Source organism: Bufo bufo, chromosome 1, assembly GCF_905171765.1.
Source record: "Bufo bufo chromosome 1, aBufBuf1.1, whole genome shotgun sequence".
NCBI classification, from domain to species: domain Eukaryota; kingdom Metazoa; phylum Chordata; class Amphibia; order Anura; family Bufonidae; genus Bufo; species Bufo bufo.
In genome coordinates this window covers 590,791,123-590,811,886 of record NC_053389.1, presented here as the reverse complement: position 1 = coordinate 590,811,886, position 20,764 = coordinate 590,791,123, and the positions used below count along the sequence as shown (strand labels likewise).

Below are 20,764 nucleotides of genomic sequence, written 5' to 3'. Positions count from 1 at the left end.
GTAATGATTAAATGTAAAAAATAAATAAAAATTAAAATCAGACATCATATAGTACATGATAATCTCTTGCTAACAAAGCTGGAACCAGCCCTGTACCTCACATGGGTCCAGAGATACAGTATCTCCCTTCATTGCTCCAGTTGCTGTGCCATTTCAAGCTGGCAGCTCAGGGGGTGTCCTTTCTGCTGCAGCTCTCTCCCTGTCACAGCTCTGGCGGTGTCCTTTTCTGGTTAAGCTCACTCCCCGTAACTGTCACAGCTTCTAATAATGGATATGGCTGGTGGCAGTCGAAAGATAGAAGTGAGAGTGTACATCCAGGTCAGCAAAGCAGATGGCACTATGCAGATAGATGTTATGGAATAACCTAGAGATTCATTTATTAAACCGCAATCTGCGACTTTTCCCCGCTCATGCCAGGTCTAAAATTGTGGGCTGGGAAGGGGACGGTCCGGCAGGTCTAAACGTAAGACATCTCGGAAGCGGTCTTACATTTAGAACTGGTGCCGGCGCCTCTTCATAACTCCAGCGGATCCACCGCCAGTTTAGGGCTTTATTAGGACCAGAATCTAAAAAGTTGGTCTTAAAAATGTGCCCCTTAGTGTAATTGTAAAAGACTATTGTCTATAAGAAAAGTAATCTAATGAAAAAACAAAAGAACTAAAAAAAAAAAAATATATAAAAATTCTAATCGCCTTCCTTTCTCCAAAATTAAAAGTACATAAACAACAAAAATAAACCTAATGGGTTTCGCCGTGTGTGAAACACCTGTACTATTAAAATGTAAAAATATTTATCCCATGCGGCAAATGGCGAAAAAAGAAAAAAAATCAAACGGCTGATTTGCCGTTTTTTTGGTCCCATCAGCTCCTACAAAAAAATGAATACGAAGTGATCACAAAGTCATACACACCCCAAAATGATATCAATGAAAAAGGACAGATCGCCCCACCAGAAAATTAGCCCTCACACAGTTCTGTACACATAAAAATAAAAAAGTAAGAATGTGGTGATGCAAAAAGAATGAAAGTAAGAGTCCATTCACCCGTCCGCAAAATGGGTCCGGATCCATTCTGAAATTTTGCGGAACGGGTGTGGACCCATTCATTTTCAATGGGGCCGGAAATGATGCGGACAGCACACAGTGTGCTGTCCGCATCCGCACTTCCGTTCCGCGGCCCCGCAAAAAAATAGAGCATGTCCTATTTTTGTCTGCAGACACAGACAGGAAAGGGCATTTCTATTATAGTGCTGGCCATGTGCGGTGCGCAAAATGCGGAACGCACATGGCCGGTGTCAGTGTTTTGCGGATACGCAATTTGCCCCATTTGGAATTTTTTCCCCGCTTCTGACTACATTGTATGCAACTGTAAATGATGCCATTAGAAAGTACAACTTGTCCCAAAAAAACAAGCCCTTTTACGGCTATGTAAATAGAAAATCAAAAAATTATGGCTTTAGGAATGCTGCGAGCAAAAAACTAAAATAAAAAAAAGGATAATTTTCCGTCATTAAGAGGTTAAATCCCCCCACTTAAATCGACTTCTGGGATTTTGCTGAGTGGCCTTCAGCAAGATCTTTGATAACAGAAGAGGTCCGGATTGCTTAACCAGTTCACAATATAAGGCCTCATGCACACGACTGTTTGTATTGTGTGGTCCGTAAAATACTGGTACATTTAACAATTTCCGCGAGCCTCATTGTTAAAGTGCCTATTTTTGTCTGCAAAATGGATGAGAATAGGACATGTTCTATCTTTTTATTGCGGGACAGACATGTTGACAACACAAGGTGCGCTGTCCGCATTTTTTTGGATCCGCATCCAATCCACAAAATTCCACAGAATAGACGGTTGTGTGCATGATCGGACGATACTTTCTAGAGTGCAGAGATCAGTGAATGTCAGTATTTGACAATGACCACAGATTAGTTTCTTGGGGCAAGGTAAGTGCACTGGAGCTGTATATATATCTGTGTGGAGACTGCTTTCTGTCTGGGGAACGTGGCAAATACCTGATATCTTCCCAGATGAATGATACTGTGAGTGCAGGCCTTTTTCACCAGTAGAAGAAGCTCATTTCCCTTAGGGTACTTTCACACTAGCGTTAGTTCCGTCGTCGGAGCTGCCTGCCGGATCCGCCGATCAGTGTGACAACTGACAGCATTTGTAGACGGATCCGGATCCGTCTTGCAGTCTTTCTCACAGTTTTCCCGGTCTGTGCATGTTTCCCGTTTTGCAATGCCGGATCCGGCACTAATGCAAGTCAATGGGAATTAATGCCGAATCCGGCATTCCGGCGACTGATCAGGCATTTTGGACGGACATAATACTGCAGCATGCTGCGGTATTATGTCCGGCCAAAACGCCTGACAGTGACTGAACGGAGGCATACTGATGCAAACTGAACTGATTTCTATCCATTCAGAATGCATTGGGATATGCCTGATCAGTTCTTTTCCGGCATAGAGCCCTTTTGACGGAACTCTATGCCGGAAAAGAATAACGCTAGTGTGAAAGTACCCTGCAGTGATTGGAGTTGCTGGCATTAGACGTCTTCTGCGTTGGACAACAAACAAGCGTTACTTAGGCATCGGGCAGGGGAAGAATTTTGGCTTTGTCTGAATTGACTGCTGATGACGTTCGGTTACTAGAGTGTTTCACCAAACAGACCATTGAGGAGGATATGCCTGAGTGAAGAAGAAAGGTGCTCTTCTCTCCTTATCTCAGCTCTCCTTACAGATCACAAAACCCTTCAGCTCCATTTATGAAACACTTGTTCTCGTCTTCAATCTCCTTGAAGGTTTTTTTTGGCAAGTGCCTGTCATTTTAACGTTCACTCACAGCAGTGCAAATGTGGTGGCTATGTCTAACACGTACAGAATGACATTATATAAAGCGGGCATTTTCTAATATTCTTAGAACTACAGCACGTGAAAGTCCTGCAACTGCATGATTTGGTGTGGAATGGATTCATACTTAGGTTTTTAAGCTAGGACTTTGTGCCTGCACTTGATGGATTTTTCTTTGCTGTAAAAACGCCAGCTCCAGGTGTTAGCGGAAAGTCTATGGCGAAAAGGAAACGCAGGACACACAAGCGCCTTTTAGGCCTCTTTCACACTCTCGTGACGGATTGGCTCCAGATGCGTTCAGTGAAACTCGCACCATTTTTGCAAGCAAGTTCAGTCAGTTTTGTCTGCGATTGCGTTCAGTTGTTTCCGCGCGGGTGCAATGCGTTTTGATGCGTTTTTCACGCGCGTGATAAAAAACTGAATGTTTACAAACAACATCTCCTAGCAATCTCCAGTGAAAAACGCATTGCATTCGCACTTGCTTCCGGATGTAATGTGTTTTTCACTGAAGCCCCATTCACTTCTATGGGGCCAGGGCTGCGTGAAAAACACAGAATATAGCACATGCTGCGATTCTCACACAACGCAGAAATGATGAGTGAAAAAAACTGTCATGTGCACAGACCCACTGAAATGAATGGGTCAGGATTCAGTGCGGGTTCTATGCGTTCATGTCACGCATTGCACCCGAGTGGAAAACTCGCCCGTGTGAAAGGGGCCTTAGGGTCTCTGCTCTGCAGCATGTCAAACCTCTGGCATTTTGACATCTTCTTTATAGGGAATAAAACACCAGACAAAAACGGTGTTCAAGCAGTTGCTTAGGAAAAAAATGGCAGTAAAAAACACATAACGGTATGCAATATAAAAAAAAAAAACAGGCACTTCATGTGGTGTTTTTTGCATGGTTAAATAACGCAATGCAAAATTTGTGTCTGTAGACCCCTAAAGTGAAGGTAAAAGGGTTCTGCAGTTTGTTTAAAGTGATGATCTATCCTCTGGATAGATCATCAGCATCTGATCGGAGGGGGTCCGACACCCGGGACCCCTGCCAATCAGCTGTTTGAGAAGGCAGCCACGCTCCAGGAGTGCCACGGCCTTCTCACTGTTCACTTGAATGGAGCTTAGCCGCGCCCAGGCCAGTTGATACTAGTAGTGGCGTCACTGGGCCAGCGGTAAACAGTGCGAAGGGCGTGGCTGCCTTCTCGAACAGCTGATCGGCAGGGGTCCCGGGTGTCGGACCCCCTTCGATCAGATGCTGTTGATTTTATCCAGAGGATAGATCATCAGTTTAAACAAACTGCAGAACCCCTTTTAAGATGTGTTTTAAGCAAGTGGCATTTATCATGTAGACAAAGTTAATACAAGGCACTTACTAATGTATTGTGATTGTGCATATTGCCTCCTTTGCTGACTGGATTCATTTTACCATCACATTATACACTGCTTGTTTCCATGGTTACGACCACCCTGTAATCCATCAGCGGTGGCTATGTTTACACACCATAGGAAAAAGAATCTGCCTCTCTGGTGACCAGGCCCGTTGGAGTGCACATAGGCTGATGCTTTTTTTCTTTTTTTATATTGTGCAAGCATGACCACCACTAATGGATTGCAGGGTGGTCGTAACCATGGAAACGAGCAGTGTATAATGTGATGTGTAAATGAATCCAGCCAGCAAAGGAAGCAATATGGATAATAACAATACATTAGTAAGTGCCTTGTATTAACTTTCTCTACATGATAAATGCCACGTGCTGAGGTGACACAACCCTTTAAGGATTTACATTGATCGGTAGGAGTCAGACCCACCTGATCAGCATATGATGTAACTTCAGATGAGGGTTAAGAAAAATAGTGCATATTAAACTATACCTGGCCTGCAGAATAAAGTTTCCAACATGTAAATTGCCTGTATCATTTGTAAAACTACAACTCCCAGCATGCTCTATTGACTTCTGTGGGAGTTATGAGAACAGCTAAGCAAGTGTGCGTGCTGAGAGTTGTAGTTTTACAACAGCTGGAGTGCCGAAGGCCGCGGACCCCTGTCTTAGACCCTCACTTGCCGATTTGTTGCCTGCACATTTTCCATAGAGTGTAATGGAGCGATGACAGGTTACATGCCTTTTTCTCCCAATAGGTGAGGGCTCTTCCTAGACCATTGATGTGACGTTCATCCACATGGTCTATGTGCAGCTCAGTCCCATATAAATGAATGGACCTGGGCTGCAATACCAAGCACAGCTGCCATTCAATGTAATATTAATCTCCTAATTGCCTATTATGGGGCAGATTTATCTAAACTGTCTAAAAGATATGCTGCCCATAGCAACAAATCACAGTGCAGCTTTAATTTTACCAGAGCAGTGTATGAAATCAAAGCTGATCTCTGATTGGTTGCCATGTGCAACATGGACAGTTTTTCTTCTGTACAGTTTTGATAAATGAGGCCCATTATGTGTTATATAGTGCGGTTTCTGCCTTCTATGTTTTAGGCTGGCATGTTTTAAGAAGGCAGAATTTTTCCTTTAAGCTGAGAATGTGTCACAATGAGAAAATAGAAGTGACCTCATGGTGCTGTGACCTCATCGCTTGTGATTATCGGCTGCTTTACCAGAACAGCTTGTTTTGAGGTGAAATTTAAAAGTGCCATGTCTCTCCTTCCAGGTAACAGCATGACCAAGTATTTGGAACGGATAGAAGAGATTAAGAGAAGTAAGTAACAAGGAAAACCGTCATTTGTGTTACTAGTTGGAGGGAAGTGTCATTGCTTCCTAACAACGAGGTAGGTCGGCGTGCGGAGCGCAATATGCATTCTGGATATCCACTTGTTATAATGTAGAAATTTTTAAGGCCTCATTTACACAAAACTGTCAGAAAAAACGTCCTTGCTGCCTATAGCAACCAGAGCCATGCATCCATTTTGTATGCTGCTCAGGTAAAATGAAATCTGTGCTGGGATTGGTTGCCATAGACAACAGGGACAGTTTTGACAAATGAGACCTATAATATGTATGTTTAGCTTGCTCCTTAGAGGGGTTGACCACTTTCTGGCTACTTTTGACCAATGTGCATGTAAGATGACTATATGACTCTATGAATACAACCTTTTGTTTGCTATGTGCTGTTTTTTTTTTTAGATTTCATAAGTCATGTCCCCTTTTTTTTTTAGCAAATACTCTGTGCTGTCCACACAGGAGACCTGTCCATAAGATGGCCGCGGATGGAGGGTCATGTGACCAGGCAAAAATAACTTCCGACACATTACTCTGCCTTCTCTACTCAAATACACAGCATCTGCCACCTGCACATGCAATGTTGAGAGTTTAGTGCAGGTGTTACTGTATTTTAATGGAGGAGGATGACTGATGTGTCTGGTCACATGACCCTCTGTGTGGACGGCACAAAAGACTTGGCCAACAAGGGGGCATACCTTATGAAATAGTGCAAAATGTCAACAAAGACTATGGTGGTCATTTATCAAACTGGTGTAAAGTAGAACTGGCTTAGTTGCCGATAGCAACCAATCAGATTCCACCTTTTTATTTTGGACAGCTCCTTTTGAAAAATGAAAGGTTGAATCTGATTGGCTGCTATGGGCTACTAAGCCAGTTCTACTTTACGCCAGTTTGATAAATGACCCCCTGTATTAGTAAATTCCCTATTGTCCTCTTACATACACATTGGTCAACAGTAACCAGAAAGTGGCCAACCCCTTTAATATCTGATTAGTAGACCGTCAAACATAAGTGGGTGAGGTTCTGATCCGGGCATGGCACCTGATATATCACCTCATTCACCATTATTTGATGAAATAAGTTTATAAAATGTGAGTTATGAAGCCATGACGTTTCATTAGCCCAATAAACCAGTACAATACTTGTGGAAGCCATCTCCACTTACCTGGCTGTATTCTTCTCACTGGAGCAGCCACACAAATGCGGTTTTGTTGGCGTCCAGAATTGAATTCCCTGCGAGCTCATCAGATTTCTTTGGATTTTTATCCTGTGGTTGAGAAGAGTCTGGAGCACACACAGATCTTCTCTGTTCCATGTGCTGGATAATATACACCTTCTGGGGTCACTAGAATAGGCACTTTTGTACCCCCTGGTAAGGCTGCCTCCTATCTCTGTGAAATTGGAGCCATGGTACAGTAATCCTGTCTAATGAGAACAAGTGAGAGAATATGATGGCTGAAAGTATACAAATCTGATAAAAGCCAGCACAATGGCGAGGACTGTCTCTGGGCATGGCATAATGAGGGAATGTGGGGCGAGATGGACCATTCCTGACAGCTTCACAGACCTGCAGAGTCAGCTTAGCATCCGGACCGGATCCTACACACCTGGATATTAAAAGCGGTCATCTATAATGTCACAAAGCTCTGATGAAGCTTCTGGCGCGACAGAACCAGGTAATAGCTCTCTCATCCAGTCTCTAACAAGCCTTCTGTACCATTACTATGCGGGTTACCTAGTATGTTATGTCTGTGTGTAGATTTGTCTCAAGGCTGGCCATAGAGAAGCTAGCGTCTCACAAAATGGAAGAGCTATGTAGCTGGTACGTTACTCATCAGGTGTCTGTGTATACGTCCAGTTTATTGGCTCATTGTGCTGTTTAATGGGGAAACAGACTAAACATTTTGGTTGTAGATGTTGAATTCTACATCCAAAATCCCATTATTCACATTCATATGACCACATCCTTCTTTTGACGTCGGTAGCACTTCGCTAATGAAGGAAGTCACATGTGGCGAGCTGGGTTGGTGGCTATAGAAGGTGTGGCGAGCTGGGTTGGTGGCCATAGTAGGTGTGGCGGGCTGGGTTGGTGGCTATAGAAGGTGTGGCGAGCTGGGTTGGTGGCTATATAGAAGGTGTGGGTTGGTGGGTATATAAAGTGTTGATGATCTGTCTGCACACATATCGCTTGTTACGGTCATGGGTAAAAGGGGCGATTTATCAGAGGTGCGAAAAGGGTGATTGTCTTTCGGGCCAAGAGTGGCAGTATTTCTGAAACTGTGCAGTTTGTGAACTGCTCACGTGCTGCAGTGGTGAAAGTGTATTGTGAGTGGACAAATGGCAGCATTGTGAATAAGCGTTGTGGAAACCACGGAGCACCATGGGCCATTGATGTGAGAGATGAACATTGGCTATGAAGGTGTATGAGGGTGGACTGACACACTACAGAGGAGCAGCTCACCACCAGAATGAACCAGGGGGCTACCAGTCTAAAACAGTTCAGTGAACCCTACTACATATGGGGCTCTGAAGAAGACGATGGTCACTGAACCTCCACTAACAAAGTTGCATCAGCAGAAAAAGCTTTAATTTTCGCGGCAGTATCGGAATTGGACCTCCACTGATTGACAAAGGGTTGTCGTTTTTTTTTTTTTTTTTGTTTGTTTTTTTCTCCGATGAGTTACATTTTCTGCTTCATCAAACGAATGCATAAAATAAACTCCAGCTCCAAAAGTAATGCAATTGTAGTTTATTTGATAATTGCTGCGGCTGCAATAGTAGCCTTTCGGCCGTGTGGCCTACTTCAGACTAAAGCCACTTGCAGAAGAAAGGAAAAGGCTGTGGGAGAACAAGAGCACTTTACCTACCATGCAGTGTGATCTGCTGTTCTCCCACAGCGCTTGTACTTTCTTCTGCAAGTGGCTTTAGTCTGAAGTAGGCCACACGGCCGAAAGGCCACTATTGCAGCCGCAGCAATTATCAAATAAACTACAATTGCATTACTTTTGGAGCTGGAGTTTATTTTGTGTATTACATATGGGTGGGAACCCTACTGCAAACCACATTAACAAAGTGCGACAAGGATCAAAACCACATCATCGAACGCATGGACATTAGTGCCTAAGGCGAGAAACATCCGAGAACAAACACCGTCAACCATTGCTGGAAGAACACAAGCTGGTGGTGGCAGCATTATGGTCTGGGAAATGTTTTCATGACATTCTCTGGCCCACTCATCCATGTGGAAGACACTCTTAACCGATTTGGGTATGAATCCATCCTTGCAGATCATAAACACCCATACTTGCGGATTGTCTTCCCTGTGGTGGATGGGAACCCCCAATTCCCCAGACTTAACCCCAACTGAGCATCTGTGGGACCACCACGATTGTCATGGATCCTCCCCACACACCCTCCAGCAGCTGTGTGAGGCTCTGCAGTCAGCATGGCTCCAGATACCTGTGACAACCAATCAGTCACTCTCAGCCTGTCTAGCTGCTGTCCGTGCTATGTCTACCTCTGAAATTACATAGATGGCAGGTTCTCTTCTACTGAATATGATGCCAAGTTTGTTTGATTTGGCAGTCTCCTCCCCCCCCCCCCACCCCTTTGATTTGGCAGTCTCACAGTGACTGATCCTATAGGAATAGTGACAGTGTTTAGCTACAATGATTAATTATAAAAAGAGATTTGGCGGGGTTCCCTCTTTGAACATGGCGGCAGTTGCACAGGTGATGTTGTTGCGCATGCGCCGCATTTTTCAGCCGTCAGTTTATGGGCACGGCTTGTGATTAATGCGTTCGCGCTTGGGTCTTTAACATGCGACCCTGCGGCGAGCGTGCGTCTCCGCTCGGCCCGATACTGATGACGTAATGCAGCCGGAACATGCGCAGAGGTAACCTACAGACGCGCAGAATGGTGCGATGGTATATGTGGGCCATATCGATCTTCCATGTACTAACTAGTCTTCTCCTCCCTCCTATGATCACATTAATTAAAGTATATGCACTGATTATAGATGAATGCGATACAGTTGGATCCAATCATGTTTATTTGAGGATATTGTATGTTTTTTATTACATCATGTATTTGATTCATTATATGCACTTGTCACTTTATCCTTTGCGGATGATTATTGACTTCTCTTATGTATTTTGATATATTTTGCACTTGAATTTTTGTAATTATCAATTTATGTTTTTGTACTGATTACCTTGATTGATACACCTTTATATGCATGCTGTTCATTTTGCACCAATGCTTGAGAAAGGCATGTATGAGCCGAAATGTCGCTCTTTGCCACTTCATGGGTGAATAAAACACATTGTCTTATTGAAGATCTTTTTGGAGTGCAGTCCGATTTTTATTTTTTTATTTTTTTTATTCTATATATATATATATATATATATATATATATATATATTTATATTCATTCCATGGCACCTCCATATGGTGAAAGAAATGGTGTCCTTTATATAGTGAATGGAGGCGCCATGGAATTTCTTTTATATCTAACAGGTGATTTTGTCAGAATCCAGATCTGCTGGCACTCTGCACTATCATTTTTAATTTTTTAAATTTTTTTTATTCTTGATTTTGCTTGGCTCTTGCTCTATATATGTGACGGCCTATCTACAGGATAGGCCATCACAAGATGATCGGCATGGGTTTGACACCCTGCTTATCAGCTGTTCTGTGTAGCTCCATCTTTGGAAGTCAGTGCCAAAACTACAGAGCACCGTCGGCATTGTAGTTGACAGCGCTGGTCACTGCAGTGCTGCACCCACACACAGAACAGCTGATCTGCAGAGGCGCGGGGTGTCGAACCCCTGCCAATCAGCTAGTGATGGCCTATCCTTAGGACATCCCCTTTAATTTACAATACATCATCTTAACGAGGACCTTTCACGGGTTCTGACATTACAATATCAATACCTAGCACCGTAGGGCATGTTTACTAGATGTAATATCGTTGTTTTTTTTTTTTCTGATCCCCTCCTCCTTTGCGGCACTGTGTCCCCATTCTGTTTTGACACCCTGTATGCCAGGGATGGCCAACCTGCGGCTCTCCAGCTGTTGTAAAACTATGCCTTGCTGTAGACTGATAGCTGTAGGCAGTGTGGGCATGCAGGGAGTTGTAGTTTTGCAACAGCTGTAGAGCCTCAGGTTGGCCATCCCTGCTGTATGCTAATCAATAGCATCAGTACAGGGAGGCAGCTTTTCTCAGGTGATGTCTCCTTCTCCCTGGCTGTGAGCTGTCTAATCACAGCAGACCATGTCCCAGCCAGCGAGAAATGCTAAGCAGAAATATGTATGTATATATAGGGAAACATTCAGGATATCTTGTATACTTGTTTACTTTATTTGCTGTTATTATTTATTCATACTTAAATCCCTGCTTTCTGTGCTTAGGAGTCCAGTGGGCAGTCCTATTCAGTGATTGTCCGCCTTCCCGGTATGACAGTACATACAGTGAGGAACAGAAGTATTTGAACACCCTGCAATTTTGCAAGTTCTCCCACTTAGAAATCATGGAGGGGTCTGAAATTCACATTGTAGGTGCATTCCCACTCTGAGAGACAGAATAAATAAAATAAATTCAGGAAATCACATTGAATGATTTTTTTTAAATAATTGATTGGTCTTGTACTGCTGAACATAAGTATTTGAACACCTGAGAAACAGCAAGAATTCTGTCTCTCAAAGACCTGTTAGGCCCCTTTCACACGGGCGAGTTTTCCCCGCGGGTGCAATGCGTGAGTTGAACGCATTGCACCCGCACTGAATCCGGACCCATTCATTTCTATGCGGCTGTGCACATGAGCGGTGATTTTCACGCAACGCAGGCCCCATAGAAGTTAATGGGGCTGCGTGAAAATCGCAAGCAAGTGCTAGGAGATGATTGGGACCCGATCATTATTATTTTCCCTTATAACATGGTTATAAGGGAAAATAATAGCATTCTGAATACAGAATTCTAAGTAAAATAGGGCTGGAGCGGTTAATAAAAATAAAAATTTACCTCGCCTTAATCCACTTGTTCGCGCAGCCGGCATCTCTTCTGTCTTCATCTGTGAGGAATAGGACCTTTGATGACGTCACTACGCTCATCACATGGTCCATCACATGATCCATCACCATCACAGATGCTATAATTTTACAATCTACACAACCTTGAACCCAAACCTGAACTTCAGTGAAGAAGTTCGGGTCTGGGTACCACATTCAGTTTTTTATCACGCGCGTGCAAAACGCATTGCACCCGCGCAATAAAAACTGAACAACGGAACGCAATCGCAGTCAAAACTGACTGCAACTGCAATTGCGTACCTACTCGCGCGGGTTTGCCGCAACACATCCGGACCTTATCCGGACACGCTCGTGTGAAAGAGGCCTTACTGTGCCTTTTAAAACGTCCACCTCTACTCCACTCATTAATCTAACTTAGTAGCACCTGTCTGAGCTCTTTAAAGACACCTGTCCACCCCACAGTCAGTCAGACTCCAACTACTACCATGGGCAAGACCAAAGAGCTGTCAAAAGACACCAGAGACAAAATTTTGGACCTCCACAAGGCTGGAAAGGGCTATGGGGCAATTGCCAAGCAGCTTGGTGAAAATAGATCAACTGTTGGAGCAATTGTTAGAAAATGGAAGAGGCTAAAGATGACTGTCAGTCTCCTTCAGACTGGGGCTCCATGCAAGATCTCGCCTCGTGGGGTATCACTGACAATAAGAAAGGTGAGGAATCAGCCCAGAACTACAAGAGAGGAGCTCGTCAATGACATGAAGAGAGCCGGGACCATAGTTTCAAAGGTCACTGTCGGTAGAACACTACGCCGTCATGGTTTCATGCATTGCACGGAAGGTTCTTCTGCTCAAGTCATCACATGTCCAGGCCCGTCTGAAGTTTGCCAATGACCATCTGGATGATCCAGAGGAGGCATGGGAGAAAGGCATGTGGTCAGATGAGACCAAAGTAGAACTTTTTGGTCTAAACTTTACTCGTCGTGTTTGGAGGAAAAAGGATAAGTTGCATCCCAAGAACACCATCCCTTCTGTGACGCATGGGGGTGGTAACATCATGCTTTGGGGGTGCTTTTCTGCGAAGGGGACAGGACGACTGCACTGTATTAAGGAGAGGATGAATGGGGCCATTTATTGTGAGATTTTGAGCACCAACCTCCTTCCCTCAGTCAGGGCATTGAAGATGGTTCGTGGCTGGGTCTTCCAACATGACAACGAACCGTAGCACAGCAGCCAGGATAACCGAGGAGTGGCTCCGTAAGAAGCATATCAAGGTTCTGGAGTGGCCTAGCCAGTCTCCAGACCTAAATCCAATAGAACATCTTTGGAGGGAGCTGAAACTCCTTGTTGCTCAGCGACAGCCCCAAAACCTGACAGATCTAGAGGAGATCTGTGTGGAGGAGTGGGACAAAATCTCTGCTGCAATGTGTGCAAACCTGTTCAAGAACTACAGGAAACGTTTGACCTTTTGTAATTGCAAACAAAGGCTTCTGTACCAAATATTAACACAGATTTTCTCAGGTGTTCAAATACTTATGTTCAGCAGTGCAAGACAAATTCTTTAAAAATCATACAATGTGATTTCCTGAATTATTTTTGAAAAATTCTGTCTGAGTGGGAATGCACCTACAATGTGAATTTCAGACCCCTTCATGATTTTCTAAGTGGGGTGTTCAAATTCTCACTGTACATAAATAAATGTATTGTGTCAATGTGTTATACAATACATTCCAGACCTCTACAGGTTACATAGCATCATAAATCAATATAATGCTATGCGACCCCGGCAGTGCTAGAAGTTCAGGACGGGAGCTGTCTTATACTCACTCTGCGAGTCTGGAGCGTGACACTCACTCGTGTGAAACCAGCCTAGGAGCTGACCAAACCAATCCTTCGGAACTTGTGCCCAAATGAAAAAAACTCACCTCTGTCCTCAAAATCGCCATTTTTGTGCCGCAGCCCTGATCCCGGCCTCTGAGCCACCGCTGTACAAGAAGTGGCTTGATCCTGTGACTGCTGTGGCCAGTCACTGGCCTCAGCAGTCACACTAGCTGGAACAGCACGTCACTGGAATGAATGTATCGTTCTACCACGTCACTGGCCTCAATGATAATGGGACCAAGCCACTTCCATTCTGGCTGGGAACAGGGCCATGGTGTGGGACATGCAGAACTGCGGACAAGTGAAGGTTTTTTATTTTTATTTTTTTTATTTTTTTATTTGGGCATAGGTTCCCAGGACTGAGTTGGTCTGCTCCTAGGCCATACAACGCCCTTTAAGTGACAGCTGCAGCCCACATGCCATTCACTGGCCCACATTTACTAATGAGTGCACCTAGACATTATCATAAATTGTGTCACAATTCTGGTATAAAGTTCTGTGGAAAAGTAAACCAACCAATAAATAGTCAGAGAAAAGTGTCTCTCTCTGCACTAGATTTATCATCCAGCCATCTGATAAATCTGGTGTAGGTATATTCTAGCCCAGGGATGGCCAACCTGCGGCTCTCCAGCTGTTGCAAAACTACAACTCCCAGCATGCCCAGACAGCCTACAGCTATCAGCCCACAGCAGGCCATGGTGGGAACTGTAGTTCTGTCTAGAACTGTCTAAGCTTACGCCATCTATAGGATTAGTAGATCTGCCCTATAGTGTTCATTTGGACAACAGCTGTAGCTCAATAGGTAAAACTGGAAAAATTACGGTAAAAAAAACAAAACCTGTGTAGCCTTAGGGTACTTTCACACTAGCGTTAGTGTGATCCGGCAGGCAGTTCCGTCGTCGGAGCTGCCTGCCGGATCCGCCAATCAGTGTCGCAACTGACAGCATTTGTAGACGGATCCGGGTGCGGATCCGTCTACCAATGCATTGCAAGAACGGATCCGTCTCTCCGCTTGTCATGCAGATGGACTGATCCGCCTTGCAGTCTTTTTCACAGTTTTCCCGGTCTGCGCATGCGCAGACTGGAAGGACGGATCCGTCCTTCAGTTGTTTTGCAATGCCGGATCCGGCACTAATGCAAGTCAATGGGAATTAATGCCGTATCCGGCATTCCGGCGGCTGTTCAGGCATTTTGGACGGACATAATACCGCAGCATGCTGCGGTATTATGTCCGGCCAAAACGCCTGACAGTGACTGAACGGAGGCATACTGATGCAAACTGAACTGATTTCTATCCATTCAGAATGCATTGGGATATGCCTGATCAGTTCTTTTCCGGCATAGAGCCCTTTTGACGGAACTCTATGCCGGAAAAGAATAACGCTAGTGTGAAAGTACCCTTAGCCTAAATGTAGTGAGGCGTTTTTTTTTATTACTCATGCTGTTTTTGTTACGGTCTTCAATCCACAGTCATTTATTTTAGTTCAGGCTGCCACAGATGCTCAGTACCAGTTCATTTTTATAGTTGTTCATTTTAACTACAAAATTTTAATAAATGAGTATTTTTTGATCCTCAGATTACAGGTATAAAAAAGATGAACTTTTCAAACGGATTAAAGTTACTACCTTTGCACAACTGGTGAGTGCACAGTTTGTAGTGTTCAGGTTCTACATGTGTTTTGCTATGGCTTTTGGGTAACATTAGGACAGGAATATATTATGTGGTTTGTTTTGTAGGGTGAGACTTAGTTTTAGTTTCAGTTATGTATCGACCAGGACAAGGACATAGCATGCATAAATCTATGCTATACAATAAATTGACATTGACATTTTTTTTAATGTTTCGAAATAACTACATGCAAGGAATCATGATATGCCTCTCAAACTGAGGGCTGTAGTTGATACATTGTGGAAAATTATCATTAAAGAGAGATATTGGAAGTTAGTTTTAGTTACTCTCACATTTATCAAAAGTCGCATGTTTGATAAATTTGTCTCATGCTTAAACCTAAAACTTTTAGATAGAAATTCTACTCCTGTTTTCCTACTCTACCCTTCTACTGGAGTGAGAGCGCCACTTTAAAAAAAATATAGATCAGTGATAAATCTGGAGTGAAACTCATGAACATATCTAACCACAACCACTTTCACATCCATATTTCAAAACGGGAGTGAGTGGTGTGAAAAATGCAAAGTCACAAAATTTTTTGCACAAGTGAGTCCAAAAGTCACAACAGCCCACTTTTGCGACTTTTTAAAGCTAGAATTCTGGAGTTCAGACATGATAAATCAGGGCCATTGTTTATGTGATGTATTTTCAGATTGTTAGGCGGGGTTGGTTGGTTTACATTAAATCTTTAGTAGACCTCAATATATTGAAAGGCTAAAAGAACAAAGTAAAACGGGGTGTCTAGTCCATATTGGTTTTTAGAATTCTTATGTTGTATGAGGATGAGAGAATGACTCTATTCTATCCTGGTCAGGTACTTCAAGTGGCATCTGTATCGGATGAGAGCGAGGCGGGTGACATTACCAGCGAGGAGCTGCTGAGACTGGAAGGTAATGAATATTTCAGCGGTTTAAGTATTGAATATCAGTCACCTGATTCTCTTAATAACATGCTGACAGATGTCAAGAATAGACTCGCAAACCATTGTCCCCTCCCTTTGTATTCTCCGCTTCCTTGGTGTTTTTTTTTTAAACTAATTTCTTGCAGAAAAATATTTAAAAAATGTCTGTTTCCCCTGATCTCTATATAGACCTATCCAGAGGATAGGTTATCACTATCAAAAAGGTGGAAAAGCCCTTTAAGGCTAGTTTCACATTAGCATTAGAGGAACACCTGACAGAGTTAATCATATCCAGCAAAGCTGTATACTGCCTGCAATGCCCAGAGTCCATTGACTATAATGGGGTATGGCGTAGTTTTAGCATGGAGTCTGACAGTGCTCCGGCCCTTTCTGGCTAGGCTGGATACAATGAACTCCAGCAGGCTGTTCCTTTGCCGGAACGCTAGTGTGAAGCTAGATTATAGAGGACCTTTCACCACTCCTGACATGCCTGTTTTTAATAGCTACTTGCATTCCCCATGTAATATTAATTCTGGAGCATCTATTCTTATGGCTCTATGTTGTGCCATTCCTTTATTATTTCTACTAGAAGTTATGAATACATTTACAGCAGTCTGCTGTAAGTGTACAGAGGGGTGGTAACCGGTTGGGGGGGTGTACCTGCACAGTCTGACATTGGCAGCACTGATTGGATAGAGTCAGACTATACAGGCACACACCCCCAATTTGTTACCACCCCTCTGTGCCCTTACTGCAGACTGCTAGCAATTCATTCATAACTTCTAGTAGAAATAATAAAGGAATGGCACAACATAGAGCCCCAAGAATAGATGCTCCAGAATTGTTATTACATGGGGAATACATGAAGCTATTAAAACAGACATGTCAGGAGCGGTGACAGGTCCTCTTTAAGTTGTACAATTTATTTGGGAAGTGAAGCAAAAGTCATTTTTAGAAGGGGTGCTTGCAGGATGAATCGTACTATGTAATGCCACATGTTGGAATGCAAGCTAAGTGTAGCCAATCACAGTCAAAGGGGAACAGTATTTAGTTGAGTGCTTCTAGGCTTCATTAAGTGACTGGCGTGTGTCTCAGGACCCAGACCTCACCTATCCAAAATTCTGAAATGTCAGAAATATTAAAAAATTTATTTAAAATCATGCCATTAGAGCATTCAAACCTGCTATGTGGGACTGGCGTCATATGGTTGCCCTGGCAATAATATGCCCAAGCTGCTAGTTCCATCTCCTGCTAGCACATGTAAACCTCTGCCACAAAGGGCAGCAAGAAATAACGTATGCTGTAACGTGGGACCTGTGGCAGCTTGTCTTAAAAAATTAAGAATGAGATCCAATTCGGTGATCTGGTGGACTTGGTTTGTTGAGATAATTTTTTTAATTTTTTTTTTTATTTAAGCGTTACAAGTTTTTATTTTTACTTTTATATAGAGAGCAATTCTGTCATGTCAGAAGTGGATGCCGAGCTTATGACTGACCGGACTAATGGAAAAGGAAGTCCATACAATGTCCCTTTAAGTCCAATTCAATTAATTGACACTATAGGAGGAGGAGAATGTGTCAATTCTGCACGATCTACCCTTCAGAGGTAAGGAATGATTGTAGAGTTGTATATGTGCTCCATTTTCACTTGGCACGTTGCACTAATACATTAGGGAATTGCTTGAACAAGAATCGCTCATTAAGAAGTAAACTAGAATTCATACACATTTTATACTACCTACTCCATCCATAGTCTCTTGTTCAGATTTTCTTGCTGAAGTACAGCCATTTTTCCCTCTTAAAGGGAGTGTGTCACCAGGAAATTCACTCTTCCCTTGTAGGTCTAGCTCAGCTGAATGCAATGATAACTTTCACTTAGCAATTCATTTCTTCATTGTGGGAAAAAAAAAGTGCTTTTAATCCATATGCAATTGAGCGGTTAAGCGCACCAAGGGAGGGACCAAGCCACTCGGTGCACCATTGCTCTTCCTGCTTTCTCTGCCATCCCCTCCTTGTCCTTGATTGCCAGTGCTAGATGAGATGACCATACAGAAATCTGGCCCCGTCAAACAAGGGAGGAGCAAAGGTGCACAAAGTGGCTTTGGCCTGCCGCCCACAACACATTGGGGGATTTATTAAAACCGGTGTAAAGGAAAACTGGGGTAGTTGCTCATAGCAACCAATCCGATTGGTCCTTGGTTGTTATGGGCAACTAAGCCAGTTTTCCTTTACACCAGTTTGATAAATCTCCCCCACTGTGTGTAGTTCACTAGTGAATTTCCTGGTGACATGCAGGTTTGAAAGCAAGAACTGTATTTTGTTTGGTTATGTGTCCTTTTTTCAATGATATGATTTATTTTGGTCATTGTTTAGCATTTTATTTTTTATTTCTTTATCTGGAAAATTAAAAAAAAAATTGTGGGTCTATATTTATTTATTTTTTATCGCACAAAGTGGAGCTATAAAAATAGTTCTTTACATTGTGACCTCTTTCAGTTGTGGCTGCTTTTATATAAGAGATATATGGATTGCAAGTACCAGAGCAGCAATATGTGGCATGGGCTAGTATTGGTGTTTTTTTATTTATTTATTTTTAAATATTTTTTTTATTTTACAAATTGTGCCCCTTCATAATGTCATACAAGACCTTTTGGCATTTTAATGTTTATTTTTTTTTATTGATGATTTTCCCTGTAATTGAGGCTAACATATTAGCCCCAGTTGCTGGAGAAACCTCCTCTGGGGCCTTGCAGCATATTTGATCTGGATCTGCTAAGAAGTTCCGTTCCTGTAGTTCCCGGATCACCAAACGATCTTGTGATTTCTGGATCCAGGAGAGGAAGGCCACTGTCTGAACTACTATATGTGGTACTTATTGAGTTACATGTCTACAGCCGTTAGGAAGGCATGGACGATAATACACCATCTCTGCTTTCTCTCCGGGGAATCCAGCTGTCGCTGACAACTGGCTTTCCGCTTCTGCAGCTGCAGACGTTCAGAAACCTATGCAGAGCCGCTCAATGTTTTAAGTTGGCTGGTGAACCACAAGTAGTTAATATTTGTTTAGGCTCACTTCATCTTTTTCATATTGGTTGTACATGCTTCTGAATAAGATAAGTTGCCACATTTTAGGTACATTTTTTACAATTCTAGAAAAAAGGGTTTTCCGAGACTTTAATATTGATGACCTAGGCCAAGTGATGACATGTTCATTGATCACATGGCCTAGGCACAGTTCAGGCCCATTGAAGTTAATGGAGCTGAGCTGTAATACCAAGCACAGCTGCTATACAATGTACGGCGCTAGGGTTGGTGAGCTGAGAGAAGGCTAGGAGTGCTGCAGCCTTCTCAAACAGCTGATCGGTGGGGTCCCAGCGGTGTCAGACCCCCACCAATCAGATACTGATGACCTATCCTGAGGATATGTCATCAGTATTAAAGTCTTTGAAAACCATTTTAAAGATTTATAGTGCTTGTAAAATGTAATTTGCAGCTTTAGGCCTCATGCACACGCAAATTGTGCGTCCGCAAAAAAAGTATGCGGCATCAGTTTTTTTGGGAGGATACGTTTTTTTCCACAGATCCCTTGTAATAAATGCCTATTCTTGTCCGCAAATGTGAAAAAAGTAGGACATGCACTATTTTTTTTGCTGAAGGGAAACACAGACAACGGATGCGGAACAGAAACGGCATTTTTTTTGCTGACCCATTGAAATGAATGGGTCCCCATCCTATCTGCAAAAAAAACGGAACGGAGGCAGAGAAAAACAACTGTCATGTGCATGAAGCCTTAGAATGTATTATGTGGCAGCTTAGTACTAATACAGTCCTGATCAAAAGTTTAAGACCACTTGAAAAATGGCGAAAAATCATATTTTACATTGTTGGATCTTAACAAGGTTCCAAGTAGAGCTTCAACATGCAACAAGAAGAAATGGGAGTGAGACAAAACATTTTTTGAGCATTCAATTTAATGAAAACGACGAATAAACTGAAACAGGCAGTTTTTCAGCTGATCCAAATTTTAGGACCACATGCCTTTAAAAGGCCAAATCTGTGCAAAGATGTGGATTCATTGTCATTTTCTGTCAGGTAGTCACACGTTGTGATGGCAAAGGCAAAAAAAACTCTCCCTTTTTGAACGTGGTCGGGTTGTAGAACTGCATAAGCAGGGTCTCTCACAGCGCGCCATCGCTGCTGAGGTGGGACGCAGTAAGACAGTCATTTGGAATTTCTTAAATGATCCTGAGGGTTATGGAACAAAAAATTCAAGTGTAAGACCCAAAAAAATTTCATCCGCACTGAGCCGGAGGATCCAATTGGCTGTCCGTCAAGACACTGGACAATCCTCGACCCAAATGAAGGCCCTTACTGGTGCTGACTGCAGCCCCATAACCATCAGATGGCATCTGAGACTGAAGGGCTTCAAAAACAAAAAAACTTCTTCAAAGACCTCGTCTCCTTGAACGCAACAGAACTGCTCGTTTGGACTTTGCAAGAGAGCACCAAACATGGGACATTCAAAGGTGGAAGAAAGTTTTATTCTCTGATTAGAAAAAATTTAACGTTGATGGTCCTGATGGTTTCCAACGTTACTGGCATGACCAGCAGATCCCACCTGAGATGTTTTCTACGCGCCACAGTGGAGGGGGCGCCATAATGGTCTGGGGTGCTTTTTCCTTTAGTGGAACAATGGAGCTTCAGGA

General features: G+C 43.1%; 1 protein-coding gene across 1 annotated transcript in view; it reads left to right on the top strand.

Moving 5' to 3' along the window:
- The window catches only part of CEP41 (centrosomal protein 41), a 56,348-nt gene that overhangs the window by 16,057 nt on the left and 19,527 nt on the right, over positions 1 to 20,764 (top strand). The window contains exons 3-6 of the mRNA XM_040413428.1: positions 5,512 to 5,559; positions 15,067 to 15,128; positions 15,973 to 16,048; positions 17,508 to 17,664. Of these exons, the coding sequence (XP_040269362.1) occupies positions 5,512 to 5,559; positions 15,067 to 15,128; positions 15,973 to 16,048; positions 17,508 to 17,664 (343 nt within the window). The remainder of the gene's footprint in view (positions 1 to 5,511; positions 5,560 to 15,066; positions 15,129 to 15,972; positions 16,049 to 17,507; positions 17,665 to 20,764) is intronic.